The sequence below is a fragment of the Terrapene carolina genome, unplaced genomic scaffold (assembly GCF_002925995.2).
Source record: "Terrapene carolina triunguis isolate 2854851 unplaced genomic scaffold, T_m_triunguis-2.0 Scaffold97, whole genome shotgun sequence".
Taxonomy (NCBI): domain Eukaryota; kingdom Metazoa; phylum Chordata; order Testudines; family Emydidae; genus Terrapene; species Terrapene triunguis.
This window is the reverse complement of record NW_020664448.1, coordinates 21,058,393-21,076,138: the sequence shown is the minus strand read 5'-3', so window position 1 is coordinate 21,076,138 and position 17,746 is coordinate 21,058,393. Positions and strand designations below refer to the sequence as shown.

The window sequence follows — 17,746 nt, the reverse complement described above, 5'->3', positions numbered from 1 at the left end:
ATCCCAGCCCCTCCTGCCCTGCAGCCCTCCCCCTTCTCTCCCCTCCCAGCAGATCCCAGCCCCCTGCGCACCATGCCCCCAGGGAGCTAGCAGCGTTTCCCCCTCCCACCATTTGCGGAGTCGGCCCTGCGTGTCCCTGTTCTCCAGGGACGGGAGGGGCTTCTGGGGGAGATAGCGGAAAGCGAAGCGCCGCTCGGACCCTTCATCCCCGGCAGACATGTTCCTCCGCCAGACGCCGCACTGGTTACCATGGAAACGCACCCAGCACGTGGTGCTCTGGTTTTCAGCTTCCCCCCGGGTGCTCTGCCGCGCTGACAATGGTTCCGCTGCCCCCAGGGGCCGCGCTAGCTTCCACTGCACCTTGCGGCTAGGAAGGGAGGCTCTTGAGCCGGCTCAGCTTCCTGCTCTCCCCGCTTCTTAGGCTGAGCGTGCTGAGATTTCCCCCCTTCCTTGCCTCTGTCTGCAAGCACATACAATGCTGTGATTCAATATCACCAGGCAGCTGCCCCCCAAGAGGTCAGCGGGCATATGGCCGGCGGGACCAGGCTTCCAGCCCTGGTTGGAGCTTCCCCAGCCAAGCCCTGGGCACGGTATTGGCAACTCCCAGCCTTTCAAAACCCGGAGTCAAGACCCCATTATCATGAGACTGTTGTGCAAATAACTCATTCTGGCTGCTTGGTCTTGTGGTGTCTGAGCCATCTGGCTGCACTGAGGTCACCTCAAGTTTTTCCTTGCAACCATAAAAGCTAGTTGAAGCTTTTTATCCCCTGACTCCAGGAACTCTGGGGCTAAAGGAAAACATCAGCTATCCTGAGAATTGGCAATTGTGGAGCCTTGTGAAACCTGGGAAAAATTCTGCTTTTCATAAAGAACGAAGGGAGCATTTTCCTGCATGACCATTTCTCACTGTTTCCATTGTCAATCTGCTTTTCCTGAAAAGGAGGCCTTATTTTGTGCCAAATCCGCAAGCAACATTTTACTCTTCTGTTGTCTGGTCAACAGACTCCAGCTTTGGAGTTTTCTGTTTTCAAGCAAAAAACCTGTGAATATTGGGGGGTGGCGGCGGCGGCGGGGCATTTAGGACCATATTTGATTTTTCAGTGATGGGCTGGATGCCAAATTACTTTGATCACTGCTCAAGCCACAAAAGTAGATGCTCTTTCAGGACCAAGCTACAAAAATGCAAAAACTTAACTCCTCCCCTTATTAGAAAGTCCCATGGAAATTAATAGAAAATTATACCCTTTAGGATGGTTCAAACCACCAGGTGAATTTTAATCAAATATTCTGTCTTGCAAATAGAATTCCATACGGTGATTCCAAAAGCTATAGAAATTACATTGTTAATAAATTCTATAGAAATTGCTCTGAAAACCTATAGTATTCAATAGTTTTATGTCTATTAAATGCTATAGATTTTCCATAAGTGTCCACACACCAATGACCTGTAATTGATAAGAATTAATTAGAAAATCAAACTACAGCAGAACCCTAAAACATACATGCCAACCTCCCCTAGCTGAGATAGACAATCCTTATTTATCAGCAAAATATTTACTATTTCCCATCTTTCATTTCCTGCAGAAATTCTCCCACTCCAATACAATTCTATAGAGTTAAAATATATACTCCTATTTTCCTGCCCAAATGTTTCTTTTTATACCATTCAAAGGATGGCAGGTGTGCATTGAACATTTAAAAGCTGATAAATATAAGGGATACACCTTTTAACGCCATTGAAATGTGCTGAACTGGCAAAGGCTTGGGGAGGGATAAAGTAGGAAAAAGTAATCGATCTTTTGCTGCAAAATAGAAACCATGTTCTAAATAACAAACAACTGGAATACATAGCTATGACCTTGTGCTTGACAAGTCTGGGTGGAGATAAGTATCTCCCTGTGTGTGAAGCTCCTATTGCCACAAATGTTGGTAGCAGCAGGAGTGACCAGAGAGAGAACTGGTTTGGGCAGAGAATCAGAGTTAAGGGTGCAGCAAGAACTAGCGCAAGGCACAGACTGTCAACTTGGACTTACCCAATCTCAAATGTAAGACACAAAAGGCAAAACTTGATATCCGTAGTACTTCTCAGACAAAAATACTCCCACTGACTTCAATGAAAATTTTTTTTGACTAAGGTATTGATTCAGCAAAGCACATGCTTAAGTCCCACTGAAATCAATGGTGCTTAAGTGCTTTGATGAATCAGAACCTAGAAAACGAGCAAGGACTTCAGGGTTTGGCCCAATAAGTGCAGCACAAAATGTTTAAAACAGCGTGGAATAAATTTCCTTACTGTATTGTCATCTATCTGTAATCTTGGCTTCATAATTTAACATTTCAAGTTTTCATCAGTTCACAATAATAGAAGTCAGGCTTGGGGGGCGGGGAGGTTTACTTTTGTTTGTTTGTTTTAAACAGCCTGTTCCCCACTGCTTTGGACCTTGTGTAGTCATTTACACCAGCACAAAATGGAGAGTCAGGCCCAATATTTTTAAAACAAAAATGCTTTTCTAAATACAACAGCTTTCCTCATTAATTTATGATGAGATTTTTAGCTTTTGTGATATTTTCAGTGTGAAAATCCTTATATCCTTCTGTTGTATAATGAAGTCCCAAGAGCATAAAGATGACAGTCCTTTAAACAGTAACAGTGGCACACAATATGTATTGTCTGACTAGTTTTCTCAGTATTATTTATTTTTCACATATTTATATATTTGACTCTGAAGAGTCATAATGATATTTTTTAATCTGCTGAATAAAACTATGGTATTTAAACACAAAACAGATAAACCAGCCATTGCACTGCAAACAGAAATCAAATTACAGAGGATCAGCCCAGTTGCACCTTTACAAAATACATCACTTTTTAAGGCAAAGGTCAGGCAGTGAAAGATTAGCAACCCATTCCAGCTGGGGAGGAAAGAGAAAACCTGTATAGCAGCTCTCTCTGTCTGCTGGCAAAAGTCTTCAGCATCAATGGAAAATGGTTAGGTAGTGGAATTTAATTGGTCAGAAGAGAGAAAAGGATAAACATTGGAGTACATCCCTGGAATAAGTGACAGTATCTCACTGCTTTACAGTGTTGTACATAAACTATAGTTGCTTAGTGTGGTTTTGGTATTAGACACCAAATTAAGGGCTTGATCTTGATACCTGTCTATAATTAAGTCAGTGGGGCTATTCACAGCAGTAAGAGTTCAGGACTAAGGCTCAGATCCATAAATGGTCTTAGACACCTAAAACACAGATTTAGGTGCCTAAATCCCAGGTTTAGGCACTATTGCAATCCACAAAACCCCTACATGGCTGCTGCTTAACTCTGTAGGTGCCTAAACTCACTTGGTGTCTAAATTTTCACTATAAAAGTCCCTTAGGACATGTGCACTGCAACCTCAGGCAGGCGTCTGGACACTTATTTCACACCTAAGCCTCAAGCAGGGTGGAGATAGGTGCTCCCTTGCGTATCTTACCTGCAAGACTCTTGCTCAAAGTATATCTAAGCCAGGATCCACAAAAGGGACTTAGGCATTGCAATGCTGAGTGTCACAATGCTTAAGTTTTAGGTGCCGATAAAATCACTGGAACAACACTGTGATCTACACAGCCTTAGTTAGCCTCCTATGCTCCCCATACAATGAGTGGGGAGAGATAGGAGCGTAAGAATGAAGTCCACAAAAACCAACATGCTAGGTGAGGAGTGGCCTACACTAGCCAATGGGATGCCAAAGAAAGGGGAGTATCCTAAGCCCCGCCACTCTCACAGAGGTACTAGGAACCTAAATTCAGGAAGTAAGGAGGTGCCTCTTTCTGCTTGTGATGCACAGATAGGAACCTCTCTCCTGGAGTTAGGTGCCTAAGTTGTTTCCTGTATGCAGTGGTGTTGCAGCCATATTGGTCCCAGAATATTAGAGAGACAAGGTGGGTGAGGTAATATCTTTTATTGGACCAATATCTGTTGGAGAGAGAGACAAGCTTTCAAGCTTACTCATTGCTGCTCTTCAGGTCTGGTAAACTTACTCAGAGTGTCACAGCTAAATACAAGGTGGAACAGATTCTTTGGCATAAGTAGTTAACACATATTTCAAGGGACTATTCAAGGTGAAGTGGTCTGTTAACATCCCTCCAGTCATAGGGAGGAAAGGGTGGGGGCAGGAGAGGGGAAGCAGTTGGGTTAAGGGGTTCTTAGTGGATTATAGATTGTTGTAATAAGACATAAATCCAGTGTCTCTATTCAGTGCATGATTTTTAGTGTCAGCCAAAGTTATGAATTTAAGTTCCCCGACTCATCTTTTGAAAGTGTTGTGCAGGTTTCCTTTGAGCCGGGTGAGGACTGGTAAGGCAGATATAGAGTGATCAACTACAGGTCTTGTCTTTAATCATTTTCCTCTGTGAGTTCATTCGAGAGCGTAGTGATTGTCTGGCTTCACCCACATAGTTGCTATTGGGACATTTAGTTCACAGGATGAGGTATGCCACATGTTGTGATAGGCACGTGAAAGACCCATGGATCTTTAAAGGTGTGTGGTGGGGACTGTTGATCATTGTAGAAGTGGAGATATGTCTGCAGGTTTTGCATCTGTTGTTCTGAAGGCATCTGGTGCTGCTTTGAGTTGGTGTGTCCTGCTCTGTGGGGAGCTTGCTCCTGATGATGAGGTTGGAGAGACGGGGGGTAGTTTGAAGGCCAGAAGAGGAGATTCAGGAAAGATTTCTTTCAGGATGGAGTCCCCCTCAAGGATGGGGTGTAGTTGTTTGATGAAACCCCATTTGAGTTCCAGTGTCAGGTGGTATGTGACAACTGGGGAGTGCAGTCAAAGGGAGCTTTATTTCTATATTGAAGCAAGTATTTGGGTGTACTGTTCCATGATGCGATCTACTTCTCTGGTGGAGTGTCCTTGTTTGGTGAAGGCAGTTTTGAGTGTGTTAAGATGTACATCCCAGACTTTCTCCTCTGAAGCATATTCTATGGTATCTGAGAGCCTGGCTGTAGGTAACAGATTTCTTGGTGTGTTTGGGGTGGTTACTGGACCTATGAAGGTAGGTGTGGTGATCTGTGGGTTTCTTGTATATAGTTGTCTGTAGGGTTCCATTGTTGAAACTGACTGTAGTGTCCAGGAAGTTGATGCTAAGCATGGGAGTTTAATGGACAAGTCATGGTGCTTGAAATTGTGATAGACATCTATGAGGCAGTTTATCTGTCCAGAGGATGAAAATATAATTGATGTATCTCAGGCATTGGTTTTGTGGAGCATTTGTCCAGAAATTCTTTTTCAATGTGGTCCATGAAGAGATTGGCATGTTGGCATCCTAGTATTTTCCTCAAAGGGAACTTGCACAACACTTTCAAAAGATGAGCCTGGGAGCTTAAATTCACAACTCTATTAGGCATTAAAAATCATGGAATGAATAGGGACAATGGATTTATGGTTTATTACAATAATTTATAACTCACTAACTCCCCCCCGCCCCGCCATTGCTCCCCCCACTTTCTTCCCTACAACTGGAGAGATGTTAACGGGCCACTTCGCCTTGAATGGTCCCTTGAAATATGTGTTAACTACTTATTATTAACAATCTGTTCCACCTTGTATTAATTCACTCTGAATAAGTTTCTCAGACCTGAAAAATAGATTTGCTTAAGCTTGAAAACTTGTCTCTCTCACCAACAGAAGTTGGTCCAATAAAAGATATTTCTTCAACCACCTTGTCTCTCTAAGTTGTTTCTTGTAAGAACGAGTTAGGTGTTTGCCTCACTGCATACAAAATAGCCACAGGAGGTGGTGGGTTTATAGTTTAGAGCACTCACCTCGGACGCGGGAGACCCAGGTTTAATTCTCCCCTCTCCCATTGGCTATCTTAGGAATCTCCCTGCCTAGTATACAGGCTTTTGTAGACCCCATTCTCCCATGCCTGTCTCTTCCCCATTCACTGTATAGGAAGCATAGGTGCGTAACCCAGGCTTTGGGGATTGCAGAGATTTTTCAAGGAGCCTAAAAAGTTAGGCCTTGCAAAGCTTAAGTCCCTTTGTGGATGGGGCCTAAATATTTACAGAATCAGGTCCACAGAGACAGAACATTTTATCAACATACAGCTCTAGAGCTTTTGTTTAAATTTTAAACAGCTGTTCCCCAGCATGCAGGAGGTTCTGGGAGGAAGGGGGAGGAGTTGAGATGATCAACAGGGTCCACAGACCCCCGGGAGTACCCTCACGGATCCCAGTTTGAGAAACGCTCGTTTAAAAGATTGCCCTTATCTCAGTAATTGCAGTTGGGAACCCACTGAATTATTAAACTAACTACATCAGAATACAAGTAGGGCCTAATCCTGCTTCCTTGCTCAGCCAAAGCTCTCAGTGGTATATGAGAAATGCAGCATACTGAATTTAGTTAATGTTAATTTTAATGTTTAAGAAGATGTCTGAAAAGTTAAAGTAGGATTGTGGCATAAAGGTTAGGGTAATTTTAGAAAGTGTGAGATCTCTGGATAATGTGTTGAGCTATTAATGGGAGTTAGGGGTGCATAAGGAGGGCAGAATTGTGCCTCCGTGGACTAATTTTTTTTAAATGCTTATTAAGATATCAGAAAGTTTGCATAATAGTATTGATCCTTTTTTTTTAAACATAACCTACCTAAATCTAGCATAACCTCTTGCCCTTCTTATGATTCTTGCTGAGCTCATGAATCAGTCATCTAGGGTGGTGCTAGCATCTTCCTTCAGTCACACCCATTGAACTAATCCCTCATGTCTGTAGCTTGTTCAGCTTCAGTGCTGAATGTTAGTATGTGGCAATAAAGCTTATTATTTTATTTGTGCTAGGTTTGGCCATATAGCGTAGCTTTCTTTTATCAAGTCATTAATATGTTAGAGTCACTTTTCCATTATGAAATCCTGCCCCAAAGAGACTTGTGATATTTTACTTAATATATATGTTTACAATTTATCATGACCACCCTGGCTTAAACAGGAGATCTTCAATGATCTGAAACTCAAAAAAGAGTCTTACAAAAAGTCAAATTACAAAGAATTAATATAAACAAATAACATAAGTATGTATGGACAAAATTAGAAAGGCTAAGGCACAAATGAGATTAAACTAGCTAGAGACATAAAGGATAACAAGAAAACATTCTGGAAAATAATGGAGCAAATAATTAAGTGATCAATTTGCAAACACCTAGAAGATAATAAGGTGATAATTAACAGTCAGCATGGATTTGTCAAGAACAAATCATGTCAAACCAACCTAATAGCTTTCTTTCACAAGGTAACAAGCCTTGTGGATGTGGGGGTGTGGAAGAAGAGGAAGTGGTAGATGTGGTATATCTTGACTTTAGTAAGGCTTTTGATACTGTCTCACATGAACTTGTCATAAGCAAACTAGAGAAATACAACCTAGATGGAGCTACTATAAGGTGGGTACATAACTGGTTGAAAAACCATTCCCAGAGAGTAGTTATCAGTGGTTCACTGGCAAGGTGGAAGGGCATATCAAGTGGGGTCCCTCAGGAATCAGTTCTGAGTCTGGTTCTGGTCAGTATCTTCATCAGTGATTTAGATAATGGCATAGAGAGTACACTTTTAAAGTTTGTGGACGATACCAAGCTGTAAGGGGTTGCAAGTGTTTTGGAGGATAGGACTTAAATTCAAACGGGAGAAATGGTCTCAAGTAAATAGGATGAAATTCAATAAGCACAAATGCAAAGCCCAGTCTGGCAGATGAGCTGGGAACACACTTACTGGATTGGGGCCCATTCAAAACCCAGGAGTAGGAGCCCCCCTGCTTATTTTTAGCCCAGTGATTAGAGCATTTATTTAGGATGTGGGCGACCCAAGTTTAGTTCCCCCCTCTGTCTGATGGAGAGGAAGGATTTGAACAGGGCATCCCTAATCCCTGGGCTATGAGGTATTCTGATGTGGGTCTTTCTCAGTCTTTCTTGTTGAAGCTGTTCCACTTTAAATAAACACTTTAGGAATCGCTGGGCCAGAGAGTGAGAATGACTTGAAAGCATGGTGGTTAGGGGCCTCATCTGGGAGGTGGGAGACCCAGGAGCCAGTCTCCCTACTCTAATTAATTACTCTAATTAGTTGTCCAATGTGGAACAGCTTCAACAGGAGAGAGTGAGAACAAGCCAGTGGTTAGGGCATTCTCCTTAGATGTGGGAGACCTATATTCAAATCCTTTCTTCCCATCAGGCAGAAGGGGTAATTGAATGTGCTCTAACCATTGGGCTAAAAGTTATAAATGCTTTTTCTATGGAGCAGCTTAGATGTCCGACTTCAGGATAGGAGTTATTGGTTGTGTGTCACAAGCAGAGGTAGGTGTCTCCCTGCAGCCCAGAGCCATGTGCCTAACAGCATGAGAGGGGTGGGGCTTTGTACACACCCGTCTTGTCACAGGCACCAACTTTTTGCCCCGGCCCGACTCTGCCCCCTCCCTGCCCCTATTGGACCCCTCCCCAAATCCCCACCCTGGCCCCGCCTCTTCCCCAAGTGCACCGCGTTCCTCCTCCTGCCCCTCCCTCCCACCACTTGCCGTGCGAAACAGCTGTTTTGCGGTGCAAGTGCTGGGAGGGAGGGGGGAGAAGCAGGACTCGGCGGCGCGCTCAGGAGAGAAGGCGGAGGTAAGCTGGGGCGGGGAGCTGCCGGTGGGTGCAGAGCACCCACCAATTTTTCCCTGTGAGTGCTCCAGCCCCGGAGCACCCATAGAGTTAGCACCTATGCCTCTTGTTAGCATCTCCCTTTGGCTAGCTTAGGCAGGAAGCCGCCTAGCTTGTTGGATTTTGTGGACTGTGTTCTTAGGTGCCTTTCTCTCCCCATTCATTGTATAGTGAGCCTAGGTGCCTAACTCAAGCTTTGTGGATTGCAAGGATTTTCTAGGCACCTAAAAGTTATGTATTACAACCCCCAGAGATCTTGAATCTGGCCCAACATATCTCCCAAATTCCTTTAAAATTTAACCAGGCTCAGCTCTTCTTCGGACAGTGATCAGGATCTTGTATCCTCACCTTCAGCATGGCCGTCCTTAGATGTGCCTCTTATTACCTGGGCACTATTGCTGTACGGTGCATGCGTACATTGTGATTTTAATGGGGTTCCCTTTCTGGACAACTCCTATAGAATTAAAATGAAATTTATGAACCATCCTGCAGAACTTTATGGAGAATGATATCTGTTCTGTAGAGTCTGAGAGGTTCTATAAAGCTACAGAAAATTTATCATAAATTGTAGAGGAGTTTTGCATAATGGCTGCAGGGACAATTTTTCACAGCATTAATCTAAATTATATGCTGAAATTTGCAAGATACATCTATGGGCCTGGCTACATTAGGGATTTTTATATCAAGGTAGCTACATCAGTGAAAAGCCCCAGTGTTGCTGGACTGTAATGGCTTGAAACTTGGGTAATTAGCACTTGTCCAAGTATTGCTTTTCCCTGGTGCGGTGTGTCTAGGCTAGAGATTTGCAGATATACCCATGTACAACGACCTTATATGAGTATATTTTGTTTTGAAAAATTTACCAAGTGAAAAAATCAGGAAATTCTCTCAACTGTAGTGAGAGATCAGGAAATAGAGGGTAAGCCTGCCTGCCTTTTGTTTCTCATCAAGTGTAGAGGGTGGAGTTATGGCAATAGGAGGAAGCTATAAACATGTAAGGGTTGGAATGTAGTTCTGTTGCCTCACAAGACCTTTGTCTTTGACATTAAATTAAGACTTTTTAGGGCTGGCAGGCAAAGCCAGTTCTTATTGCTCTTTTAAGTGCTGCGGAGGAGGTCATGTGTCTCTTTCGCTTTCATAAAAATCCTTCTTCTTTGTCTGCTGTTTATACTTACTTAAACAAAGTTTATGAAGCATTATAAAATAAGGTTCCCAGATGTTTTCCTCCACTCGGTAAGTCCAGTCTCCTTCATTGCATAATCATGAGTCCAAACCTAGGCCATCTGAAATAAAACTCAGAGTTGTGAAGTCCTTCCTGCACTGTAATATTTGTTTATTTTTACCTTTATAAAACACCTTAAGCTTTTGGTTTTTATTTTAAACTATTTAGTCTAAAATCCCACACAGATTTTTCTCTTGCAATTGTTTTTGGTCATATGAGGAAATCCACTCTATTAGATACCCAGCTAGGAGAAAGGAAGGACAGTTCAGTTCAGTGATTGTGTTGCTTGCTTGGGAGAGCTCAGTTCAATTCCCTGCTCCACCATAGATTTCAGGTGTGATCTTGGACAAGCCTATGGTGGAGCAGGGAATTGAACTGATATTTAGGTGGCCAACTCCCATTGGTTTAAATAAGAATTAGGTACCTGAATACCTTTGAGGATTTGGGCCTTAGCCTCTCAGGTCCCCATTTGTAAAATAGGGATAGCAGTACTTCCCTACTTAACAGGGGTGTTGTGAGGATAAATACATTGTGAGGTGCTCAGATACTATAGTGAGGGGGCTAAGTACCTGAGATAGCACACAAATCTTCTTCGCTGTGTGAATGATATATAAGTCTGATGTCTTAAAAACGTCTGTTCATTAAAGATTCCATAGCATTTTTCTCAAGATTGTGGGCCCTAGTGTTGACACCAGCCTCCAATTATTTTTATTATTATTTATATATATATAATATATATATAATAAATATTATATATTATTTATATTATTATAATAATAATATTAATTAGTAGTAGTAGTAGTAGTACACCCAAGTACTATTTGAGCACAACTTAAAACAGAGACATTAAAAATAGTGTGACTAGAGCAGATTGGAAAACAGGGGAGGAAATATCAATATTTGAAAGTATTTAGCTTGTTTTTCTTTGAAAATTTCCAACCATTTTCTGCCCTCTCACTTGTCAACAGGGAGACTTTCCCCTAGAGCCAATATAGTACCAGCCAGGGCACTCATTTGCCGTGGCTATGGCGACACCTCCTGTCATGGAAATACCAGACCAGAGATGATTTGTGCAATTTGACCTACAAACAGCAAGATTCAGGTTCTGCTAGGTTCTGCTAGATAGTCCAGGGGGAGGGAATGCCATAGCTAGAACCAGGCACTCAGAGTGCCTTTACCCAGCTCTGTAAATTCAACCCCAAGGAGAGGCAAGATTTTGAGAGAAAGAGGTCAGAGACTAGGGATTTAGATGTAATAAGCACCTTAACTTGAACCTGGAAGCAAATTGGCAACCACTTCAGAGTCTGAAGCACAGGGGCAGTTTTATGCTCTGGTTTGTCTACACTATCCATTAGAATTATCTACTACTTATCAACTAAAGGTGGGCAATAGCATTCAACATTAGTTGAAATTTAAAAGTAGCCTTCCAGGGCAGTCCCATTTAGAGTGTATTAGAGCAGCCCAGCCTGGCGAGCACAAAGACATGGATAAACTGGCAAGACCCACATCTGAGAGGGAAATCTCTTGGCCAGAGCACAATTAAAAAAAAGACATTTCTGGTAACAGCTGATTCTTAGAAATCCAGAAACAGCGCAAGACCTTGAGGGTGTGAACCAATCCGACAGTCAATCAAACTGGCATTCTCCACCTACCGTGTAGCCACATCCTCTACCATTTCTTCAAAGCAGCAAACATCATCTCAGATCTATCAGGACTGAACTTTAGACCTATGTGTGAAGAAACTGCAGTCTCTTCTTATCCTAGACAATATTATTGAATAAAGTGGCCTGCAAAATCCATCCTTAAAGTATTTGCAAGAAGGCTGCATATAATCTTACTTTGTCTAATAGTAAGTACAGGTGAGGCTGGCTCTAGTAAATCTTGGAGCAGTCAATCATTGATTATTCTTTTCTTTTTTTATTGTCCACCCGCAGAATAACAGAATGTTTTAACTTTTTCTCCTTAGCTGGCATGATGCAGAATGGATTATCGGCTCTTCTCTTGGAACAAGTCAGAAAGTAAATAGGAGTGGCATCCTTTTGCTTTTGATGTTAATGCTCTTATTGTTTCCATTGATAAACTCCACTCCTCCTTCCCAGCACTTAAGCAAATAAGTGATTTGTAGAGCTTTCAGGTTACAAAACAGCCTTCATAAAATCAAGAGTCCTGACTGAAGTACCCTGGATCTGGGAAAATTTCAGTCCTCTTCTTCTGAAAGATCCAATAGATACAGACTCAATCCTGCTCCCATTGAAGTAATTTAGATTTTTGCCATTTTCCTCAATGGTGCAGGATCAATCCCAAATCCTTCCTAACACCAGTATAGTCCAACTGAGAAGTATTTAGATGAGGGCTATAAAATGTATTGATATCAAAACCCTTTTACAAAAATTGAGTGGGGAGGTGGCATTTAGAGAAATTATGTATATTGCAGCAGTGCCAAGAGCCTCTGACCAAGATGGGGGCTCCATTGTGCTAGGCATTGCAGGAACATACAGTAAAAGATATTCCTGCCTCACAGAACTTAAAGTAGGGGTGTTTAAGGTTTCCAAATATACCCGCTGAAGCAGTAGACAGGGATGAAGAATACAGGGTCTTTACTGTAGGAGGAAATCCATTACTTTCTTCAAGGCTGACAGACTCTCATATTCTGAATGGATCCAGAAGGGTCTCTAATATAATGCTCTGCACTTCTGTAGCATCTTCTATCCAGAGACCTTCATACATGTGTAACCTTTCTGCCAGGTCGAGCCAGCAGCAACCAGGGCCGGATTCAATATCTAGGGGTTCCTTTTCAACAATGCATCACAGAGCCAGCTCAAACCTCCACCCAGTAACCTGGGAAAACTACACACCACGCCAGGGCTAGGGTTACCATATTTGAACATTGAAAAAAGAGGACACTCCACGGGGCCCCGCCCCCGCCCCAACTCCACCCCTTCCCCGCCCCTTCCTCTTCCCACTCCCGGCCCCGCCCAACTCCGCCCCTTCCAACCCCTTCCCCAAAGTCTCCGCCCCCTCCCCTGTGTGCCCCGCATTCCCCCTCCTCCCTCCCAGCGAAACAGCTGCACCAATTCTAGAGTCAGGCACTCCACTAATGTAGACTCCCATGACTTTAATGAAGCTGCTCAGTTTACACCAGTGGAGGATCTGCCCCGGCACTCAGTTTTCGGGAGCGGTCAGGACACGCAGCTCACACTGTTCTGTTTCCCAGCTCCCCAGATGCCTTGGAGCACCCAGTTCTCCTCCCCGCCCGGTAAAATCCCGGACATTTTGAGCTATTTAAAAATTCCTCCCAGACGTAATTCTTTATATGTAGTGAGTCCTTTCCTTTCACCAGTTCTTCAGTTTTCTTTCTCCTCATGTGCCCACGCATACTTCTCTGCAGATCGCATTTTTCTCAGCAGTGGTTGATTGCTCTTTAAGAAGGCATGAAAGTCTTTACAAGAAGTTTGTCTGAAGTTGTACTGTATAAGTAGAATTCCTTTCAACGACTCAACATTCAAATTGGTCCTTTCCTTTGTCCACTGGCTTTGCATCAGTGAAAAAATTCACTCTACATTTGCATTGTGAGAAGGAATAGCAAAGAAGAACTGTGCAATCTTTAACAGTTCTGAATGACACTCAATGTTTTTGGATTTCTCAAAATATTTGGTCCACTTCTGGTGTGCTAGCAAATTACTGAACTCTTCATCACTGTTGCAACTTTCTGTAAACTTCTTCAGGTTGCTGAACTGATCAAAACACTTCACGTCATCAATTTGCATCCCCTTATTGGTCAGGTACTTGATACAAGGTTCCACATCACTCCAATTCGGTGTCTCACTCAGGGTAATCCACCTGAAACAAGTGAACTCTTCCAGGGGTCTAAGCCACATCTCCAAATATTCTAAGCATCTGGTGTACATATTATTTACTTCAGCACAGAATTTGTCACACTCTTCATCAATTCCTTTCATGCGCTTTTGTGCCAGTAGTCCCTTAACTTTCAGGGACAAAGTTGTGAGTCTTGCGTTCAAGAAGGATAGTCTGAACCGAGTTCAAACTGTTCAGCACTTCCACAACAGAATTGCTTTCCCTTTCAATTTCTTGGATGTAAGTTTGGAATACACTCATTAGTGAATGCATGTGCCAGAGGTAAATCTCACTTAATTCATCCTCAAAAAATGTCTTAAGCACTATGGGTGGTTTGTCCTGTGACAGAAAGAATGACTTCAAGGCCGGAAACATCTGTATCAGCCTTGTAATGCCTGGAAATAATGACAGCAATCGTGTCTTGCTATGAGAAAGCAGCTTTCTGTATTCAACATCAACAAACTCACAGTACTCCTTCAGTTGCTCAGTTCGGACAGTGTAAGTATGAAAGTACTGGTAAATTTTAAAAATAATGTTCTCAATGTCAATGTTCATTCTTTCTGCTGCATGGTGAACACAGTTGTTCAAAATGTGTGCTGGACAACCCACACCAATTAATGTTCTCTTCTGCAGCAACTTCTTTAAGTTTGCAAACACGTTCTTTCCATCATCACCACGCCAGAGTCCTCCAAACATTGTATTGCAGTTGTCACCTGTAAATGCAATGCACTTCTCAAACAAACCATTTTTTTCAAGCGTTTCTTTTACGTAATGAGCAATTGTGTCGACAGTCTCATTAGGTGTGTTCTGGACCTCAATCAATTTTGACTGCAAACCGCCATTCTTCCAGTTGAAATACTGAATAATTACTGGAAATATTTTCACTGAACCGTGATTGCTTTCATCTGTAGCAACTCCACAGTAAGCTATGTCATTTTCTTCAAACATTTTCAGAACAACATCAACAGAATGCGGTGCAAGCACAGAGATAACAATTGCTTCTGTCTTGGTTTTAGCACTTGAAAATTTCCGTGCCACTTCAGAATCAGGGAATGTCTTCTTCAACAAGACAGATGTGCAATCCGTTGACTTAAAGCTATTATGATGCTTAACAGTGTGAAATGCAAACGCACCCTCTGCTGCAGTAACAGCATCCTCTGATTCGCTGCCTGGTTTTACAAAATAATCTGTCCATTTTGTTGATGAGCTTTCTCCTTGAACTGCTTTTTTGTGCTTGTCTGAGTCCACATGAGTTTGTAAATCATTAGCACCTTTATTTTTCACAGAGATGTAAGTACCAGGTCTACATACCATGCACTCAGCTTCCCATTCGTCTCTACCACTTCGAAAACATGGGAACTTCGTCTTTAGTTCTGCAGTGAATTTACACTTTCGTTTTGGCATTGTGTTTGCTCCTAGGATCAGGGGCAGCCAGGGTCTCCACGTGCTGGGCCCGCCACAAGCCAAGCTCAGTGGCTCCCATTGGCTGGGAAAAGCTCCAATGGGAGCTGTCGGAGCCAGCACCTGCACGTCCTGCCCCCACAGCTCTGATTGGGCAGGTATTTCGCAGTGATCCACCACACTGCTGCGTCTCATCACAAATGGGGAGCTGAGCGCCACACAGCATGCCCCAGCCCCAGGAGCTCCAATCCACTTGCAGGCAAGGCAGCCCGATGCCCATCGCAGCCAGAGCTCTGATCCCTCTGCACGCTCCTGCCTTTTTTACACTGCCCTCCCCTACTCCCCCACCACAGTCAGTGCTTCTTGGTGACTCCCCAGAGTAGCTCCCCCAGCGCTGCCCCCCACCTGTGCAATCAGCGGCGCATGGTACTCCCAGCTTTGCCAGCATCCCTGGCTTACCTTAGAGCGGGCTCCGGCGACTGCTGCTGCTCCCTGACTCTTCGGCTCTGTTTAAGAGCCAAGCCGCCCGAGCGCTACCGGCTTCGGGCAGCCCCCATGCCTCCGGACCCCGAGCCGCTGGCCGGGCACTTCCCCTCCCGGGCTCCAGCTGCTCTGCTCCTCCCCTGACTCTTCGGCTCTGTTTAAGAGGCGAGCTGCCCGAGTGCTACCGGCTTCGGGCAGCCCCCATGCCTCCGGACCCCAAGCCGCTGGCTGGGCACTTCCCCTCCCGGGCTCCAGCTTCTCTGCTCCGGCGGCGCAGGGTCCGGAGGCATGGAGGCTGCCCGAAGCCCGTAGCTTAAACAGAGCCGAAGAGTCAGGGGAGGAACAGAGCAGCCGCGGGAGGGGAAGTGCCTGGCCAGTATTTTTCCCGGACATGTTCAGCTTTTTGGCAATTCCCCCCGGACGGGGGTTTGATTACCAAAAAGCCGGACATGTCCGGGAAAAACCGGATGTATGGTAACCCTAGCCAGGGCACCTCTGAGAGGCAATACTTCCCCACTCACAAGCACAGAGTCTAAGTGTAGAAAAGAAACTTTTAATGAAAGGAGGGAAGTCACCTGACATTAGGGAAAATGCCACAAACAGGATTCATAATAATAAAGCTGAGCAGGATACCCACCCCAGAGTGCGTGGGGCAGTGCCTTCTGCCTCAGGTTCTTGAGTTTTATAACCAAAAGTTCCTTTTCTGTGCCCCTCTCTGCTCCATCACCATACCCCACTCTCAGTGGTTATCCTTGGTCAGTGAGGACCCAGGGTTCAGAGGTGCATCTGTGTGTGTTCCCCTCCCAACAGGGGAAGAAGGCACCTTGCTTATTCTGCCATCTGAGTACTTGCTGTGGCTGGCTGCCCCACCAGCTGCTTGTTCTGCTGGCCACCCTGCCAGCTGCTCGTTCCGCTCCAATGGCTGCCTTGCCAGCCACTCATTCGGTTGCCGGTCACCACCTGCCTCTCTGCTGTGACCTCTGCAGGTCAGTCTCTTGAGGTTCCACCCAGCTCTTAGTGATTTTCAGCTCTGAGGCTAGGCAGAGATCCTGTCCCACCACAAGTTATTGTCAGCTCTTTTAAGCACTTAAAATAACCAAAGGGTCCTAATGGGAGCCCATTTAACTCTATCTTTGAACAGTGGAGGAGAACAGGTTAAACCAGACCAGGATCCCTTAGGGAAAGTCCAAACCTCCTGGCTGGGACACCTGTCTGGGACATCTGTCCCTGCCTCTCTCTCTTTCACAGGAGCCTGGCATTCAAGCCCCTGGCTTAATGAGGTCCTTTCAGCTGAGGGTGTCCGCCTCATTTGGGACAGGTTAAGCACAGTTCTGCTCCCCTTTACTCAGACAATAAAGACAACAACATTGATAACATTTCACTACCCCTGCATTCAGTACTAAAGTAATTTGTAACCCAGCACCAGCCAAAGTTGATCACTTCTGCTAGACACCTACGCAGAGTAGGTATGTTCATGTAAATCCAGTTTGCTCCTGAAGTCTCTTTCCCTCCCCAACTAGCTGTCAGGGGAGAGTTCATTCAGACCCTGCTTACACATGTTATTTAATGTGTAAGTTTAATGTGTAAGTAACAGTTATTTAATTCTATAATATCCCTAAATGGCAGATAAACAGTTTCTCATTTTACAAATAAGGGATAGGGAGACTTATTTTTCCCCCGAGCCACATAAGGTGTTTTTTTTTGTTTTGTTTTTGTTTTTAAACAGAACTGGGAATAGAACCTAGGTTTCCTGAACCTCTAGGCATGTAAGTCAGCCACAAGGCCATCCTTTTTTCTAATATGGTATGTTCGGCAAATTTGAGCTACCTCGTATACAGTTTCAGAGTGGTAGCCGTGTTAGTCTGTATCAGCAAAAACAATGAGGAGTCCTTGTGGCACCTTAGAGACTAACAAATTTATTTGGGCATAAGCTTTAGTGGGCTAAAACCCACTTCATCAGATGCATGGAGTGGAAAATACAGGAGCAGGTATAAATACATGAAAGGATGGGGGTTGCAAAATTCTGACAGATGCTCTTAAAATAATGCCCATGGCAAATGATCACCCACTTCCTGACTAGTGAGATACTACTGTAAGGCTATTGGTGGGCTTTTTCTACAAATTTTC

The 17,746-nt window shown here is 44.0% G+C and overlaps 1 protein-coding gene across 2 annotated transcripts in view; it reads right to left on the bottom strand.

The window, feature by feature from the left end:
- The window catches only part of YAP1 (Yes associated protein 1), a 186,178-nt gene extending 185,959 nt beyond the window's left edge, over positions 1–219 (bottom strand). For both annotated transcript variants that reach the window (XM_026651589.1, XM_026651591.1), the window contains exon 1: positions 110–219. In XM_026651589.1, coding sequence (XP_026507374.1) covers positions 110–219 — 110 coding nt within the window. The remainder of the gene's footprint in view (positions 1–109) is intronic.
- Positions 220–17,746: the final 17,527 nt, after the last annotated feature.